Source organism: Camelina sativa, chromosome 10 (genome assembly GCF_000633955.1).
Source record: "Camelina sativa cultivar DH55 chromosome 10, Cs, whole genome shotgun sequence".
NCBI lineage: Eukaryota > Viridiplantae > Streptophyta > Magnoliopsida > Brassicales > Brassicaceae > Camelina > Camelina sativa.
The window spans coordinates 15,376,132-15,381,544 of NC_025694.1; the positions used below are offsets into that span (position 1 = coordinate 15,376,132).

Consider the following 5,413-nt stretch of genomic DNA (forward strand, 5'->3'; position numbering starts at 1 on the left):
TTGTGCAGATTTTCATGATTTAACGAATTAGACTGCATAAGAAAAAATTTGATGAAACACTTATATCTTGACCGGGTTTTGTATTCCGCAGGCTATGCAAGAGAAGGTGGACATTAACGCGTATGAGTACAAGAAAATTCCAAAGCTAAACGAAAGCCACTCGGATTAAGTGAAGTCAGAATTTGTATCAGAATTTTTCCTTCGTAGATGTGTTTCAGTTCTAAATGACTCTTCAGTCTTCACATAAGCGCCCAAGTAAGAAAAACAAAGAGGGGTAGAGGTAAGAGGACCATTTTTTTTCATTTAACCGTAATGATGAGCCGGTTTTTAAAATCCAGTTGTTGATAATACACCACTTCACTAAAAAACATACTGTAAGTTCTTTTATAAAGTTAGTGGTTGGTAACTTGGTAATCAATAATCATGACTCTCATTTCGATTCAATCCAAGATTTGAAAGTACCTTAATATTTGTGAAATCATGAATCTCTCTATGTATACAAGCACATAAGGATGCCGTATTGCCGTGTTTCAAAATTCGATGAATCTGCATACATTTTGGAGTTTTGTAAGACAGGACAATGAACTCATTAGTATAATAGTTTAATTTGTTGTGACTTATGACTTGAGGTTTTGGTTGGACCACCGCCTTATCCATACCTCGTGTTTATTTATTTTTGCCAACTATCTATTCCTCATTTACTAGTGAGGAGCCATACTTGAAACCAAAATATGTGTTGCCTCTTTAAATGGCCACACACATGCAAACAAAATCCACCGGTCTGGTCATGCATGGAATTTTAAATGCTCTAGTTACTAATATTCAAGATTTTGAATTTATAATTTCACGGAAGGGGGAAAAAAATCAACCTACAATGTATCCAATGGCCTCTCAAATCAATGAGCGTAGGGTTTCAGGCGTAAATACGTACGTGTAGTTTTTTTTTTTTTTTTTTCTATAGACTTACAAATCTATCTTAACATTTTAAAGAATATTTTTGTGTCATCTTTTTTTTAAAGCAATATCTTTGTGTCTAAACAAGTCCCAACTAAATTCTCTACAATCCTTACAATCTGTAACACCCGCAAACCAATTTCTGGTTATTGGGAAGGGGTGTCGATCGACACCAAGGGGAGTGTAGATCGACACCATCAATGTTTGGTTCAACCAGGTTGTTTTTAATTGTCGTTTCTGGTTTGGTTTGATTTAATTGGGTTGTCTAAACCATGTATATAAAGGAAAAACTCGACCTAGGTCGTGGGAATAGTTGTCTTGGCCGTTCTATAGAGAAAAGAGAGAAGAGAGAGTGTTCTTGAGGGGATTTGGAGATTCTAAGCTGTTTTGGTGAGATATGTCCTTGTGGAGTGGAGATCTTGTGCTAAGAACAAAGGAGAAGGCTTCTAAGGGTTGGATTCGTCGTTGTTGGGTCAGAATCTTCCTGCAAAAGAGGTGAGTGCATGACCATGGCTTATATAAGCCTGAGAATCCTTTGTTTGCTTGATTTGTTGTGTTTTGTGGCGTTGTTCTTGTTTGTGGTGGTTGTGTTATGGTTCTGATAGGTTCTTGAAGCTTTTGGGTGAGTTTGGAACGGATTGGAGATGATTGGAGATGGAGATTCGACGATCGGTTTCGAGCAGAACGTGTCTGCGGGGTCGGTGTCGATCAACACCAAGTGGGTGTCGGCCGACACCATATCTGGGCAAGTGTCGATCGACACCTACCTGGTGTCGGTCGACACCAACTTGTTGATTCGTGATTTCTTGGTTTGTTGTGTTTGTTTGTTGTTTGTTAAACATTGGAATCTCAGTTGCTTGTGTGTATAGCCTAGTAGATGGGAGGATTGCCTCACTAAGTATTTATGATAATACTTATGCATCTCAATTGTTGTTTGTGGTGTGCAGGTATGTGACGTGGAATCATGGCAATGAGGAGGAGGATGATCTAGGGTCTCGTTTGTGTGTTGGTGGTTACATTGTTTATGTGGGAACCTTGGATAGAGTTATGCTAGGTTGTTGGATAGATTTGTTAGGAGTGTTATTGTACTGATGATGTATTGGTTTGGTATGTTTCCGCTGTGCTTAATGGTTATTGCTGGTTTAATGATGAGTGGTCGTTTGGGTTGGTTAATTAAGTAGTATGGGATGCTTAATTATATATATTGTATTTATTATAAAAAAAGGGTCGGGTTGTTTCAATTTGGTATCAGAGCCTTTACGTTCTAGGATGGTTAAGTGGATGGTTAGAGCGGTTAGGAATTTAATTGGGTGAATTATTTTTCTGTTGCTTGATACATGTTGTTGTGAGATGGAAATTGATTATGAGTAGTTAGTCAATTTGTTTGTGGTATGGAGTCCTAGTATCATCCTCTTCGAGCCTTCAATGAGATTCCACGGTAAGTGATTTTGTGTGATGTTATTTGTGTAGTGTTTTTAGCTTCTGTGTGGGAGGTGCGATTGGCTATTGAAAGTTGTTGGAAAGTGGTCGATCACGCCGGTATCGGGAAATACCGTTGGCGGTGATTGGTGGGAGTGGATGCTTTGCAAATGAAGTTCTATTGGATTTTTGACTGGTGTGTCATGTGGAAAGGAATTTGCGCGGGACTTCTAAAATTGGAAAGTTTCCATAAATGGAAATTTTCTAAAAATAGAAAGTTTTTCGGGAGGTAGAAGTTGTCCATTTTTGGAAAGGGTGCGGAGGGACATCCAAAGTGTTTGAGATATTTGGAGTGAGGCCTGGGGGTGGCCATGGCAGTGGTGATATTCTGGGAGAGAGTATGGTGTTGGTAGGACATTGAGATGTTCTACGCGGATCACGGGGGGATGGTCCCGGTTGGAGAAATGCTTATAGACATTATGAACGTTTGCAATAAGGGTGGGGAGTCCTGAACAACTCATGAGGAGATGGGGGTTCTCCTGAGGGGACGGGGGGTTCCCTAGATACCGATAGCTCGAGGGACTGCGGTCCTGAGGGTGGCAGAGGAGATGGGGGTTCTCCTGAGGAGATGGGGGTTCTCCTGGTACCGAGATCTCGAGGGTGACGACCCGAGGGTGAGACGGTATAGCTCGAAGACGGGGGGTCTGAGAGTGTGATCGGTATGGCTTGAAGGTTGCGACCTAAGAGCAGATGAGTTGGTGGCAAAAGTGTCAATGACGTGGGAATAAGCATTGTATCCGGATGTGGATTAAGGAGATTGGTGGGGGTTCAATCTCAGATTTCCTATTGTAACTGGATGTGGATTGAGGGGATTGATGGGGGTTCAATCTCAGATTTTCTATTGTGACCGGATGTGGTTTTAGGAGATTGGTGGGGGTTCAATCTCAGGTGTCCGGTTGAGATTGGATGCGGATCTCGGGGTTGATGGGGGTTCAATCTCGGGGGTTCTGTGTGTTGACCGGGAGGGTTAGGTGTATGCTGGTCGGGGGGACCAGAGTGGTGATGATTGGGAGAGTATGGTTTGGATTCACCGGTGGGGACAGGACTTTGTTGACCGGTGGGGTCAGGGTTGTGTGGACTAGTGGTGTCATGGTTGCGGCAGACCAGATGGTTGGATGAGTTTTGCGGTCTAATGGCGGTGTGTTGCAGATTCGAGGACGAATCTTTGTTTAGAGGGGGAGAATTGTAACACCCGCGAACCAATTTCTGGTTATTGGGAAGGGGTGTCGATCGACACCAAGGGGAGTGTCGATCGACACCATCAATGTTTGGTTCAACCAGGTTGTTTTTAATTGTCGTTTCTGGTTTGGTTTGATTTAATTGGGTTTTCTAAACCATGTATATAAGGGAAAAACTCGACCTAGGTCGTGGGAATAGTTGTCTTGGCCGTTCTATAGAGAAAAGAGAGAAGAGAGAGTGTTCTTGAGGGGATTTGGAGATTCTAAGCTGTTTTGGTGAGATATGTCCTTGTGGAGTGGAGATCTTGTGCTAAGAACAAAGGAGAAGGCTTCTAAGGGTTGGATTCGTCGTTGTTGGGTCAGAATCTTCCTGCAAAAGAGGTGAGTGCATGACCATGGCTTATATAAGCCTGAGAATCCTTTGTTTGCTTGATTTGTTGTGTTTTGTGGCGTTGTTCTTGTTTGTGGTGGTTGTGTTATGGTTCTGATAGGTTCTTGAAGCTTTTGGGTGAGTTTGGAACGGATTGGAGATGATTGGAGATGGAGATTCGACGATCGGTTTCGAGCAGAACGTGTCTGCGGGGTCGGTGTCGATCAACACCAAGTGGGTGTCGGCCGACACCATATCTGGGCAAGTGTCGATCGACACCTACCTGGTGTCGGTCGACACCAACTTGTTGATTCGTGATTTCTTGGTTTGTTGTGTTTGTTTGTTGTTTGTTAAACATTGGAATCTCAGTTGCTTGTGTGTATAGCCTAGTAGATGGGAGGATTGCCTCACTAAGTATTTATGATAATACTTATGCATCTCAATTGTTGTTTGTGGTGTGCAGGTATGTGACGTGGAATCATGGCAATGAGGAGGAGGATGATCTAGGGTCTCGTTTGTGTGTTGGTGGTTACATTGTTTATGTGGGAACCTTGGATAGAGTTATGCTAGGTTGTTGGATAGATTTGTTAGGAGTGTTATTGTACTGATGATGTATTGGTTTGGTATGTTTCCGCTGTGCTTAATGGTTATTGCTGGTTTAATGATGAGTGGTCGTTTGGGTTGGTTAATTAAGTAGTATGGGATGCTTAATTATATATATTGTATTTATTATAAAAAAAGGGTCGGGTTGTTTCAATTTGGTATCAGAGCCTTTACGTTCTAGGATGGTTAAGTGGATGGTTAGAGCGGTTAGGAATTTAATTGGGTGAATTATTTTTCTGTTGCTTGATACATGTTGTTGTGAGATGGAAATTGATTATGAGTAGTTAGTCAATTTGTTTGTGGTATGGAGTCCTAGTATCATCCTCTTCGAGCCTTCAATGAGATTCCACGGTAAGTGATTTTGTGTGATGTTATTTGTGTAGTGTTTTTAGCTTCTGTGTGGGAGGTGCGATTGGCTATTGAAAGTTGTTGGAAAGTGGTCGATCACGCCGGTATCGGGAAATACCGTTGGCGGTGATTGGTGGGAGTGGATGCTTTGCAAATGAAGTTCTATTGGATTTTTGACTGGTGTGTCATGTGGAAAGGAATTTGCGCGGGACTTCTAAAATTGGAAAGTTTCCATAAATGGAAATTTTCTAAAAATAGAAAGTTTTTCGGGAGGTAGAAGTTGTCCATTTTTGGAAAGGGTGCGGAGGGACATCCAAAGTGTTTGAGATATTTGGAGTGAGGCCTGGGGGTGGCCATGGCAGTGGTGATATTCTGGGAGAGAGTATGGTGTTGGTAGGACATTGAGATGTTCTACGCGGATCACGGGGGGATGGTCCCGGTTGGAGAAATGCTTATAGACATTATGAACGTTTGCAATAAG

General features: G+C 42.2%; 1 protein-coding gene across 1 annotated transcript in view; it reads left to right on the forward strand.

Moving 5' to 3' along the window:
• Positions 1–463, forward strand: part of LOC104719041 — a 2,555-nt gene extending 2,092 nt beyond the window's left edge. Inside the window, exon 4 of the mRNA XM_010436882.2 lies at positions 92–463. Coding sequence (XP_010435184.1) covers positions 92–169 — 78 coding nt within the window. The 3' untranslated portion in view covers positions 170–463. The remainder of the gene's footprint in view (positions 1–91) is intronic.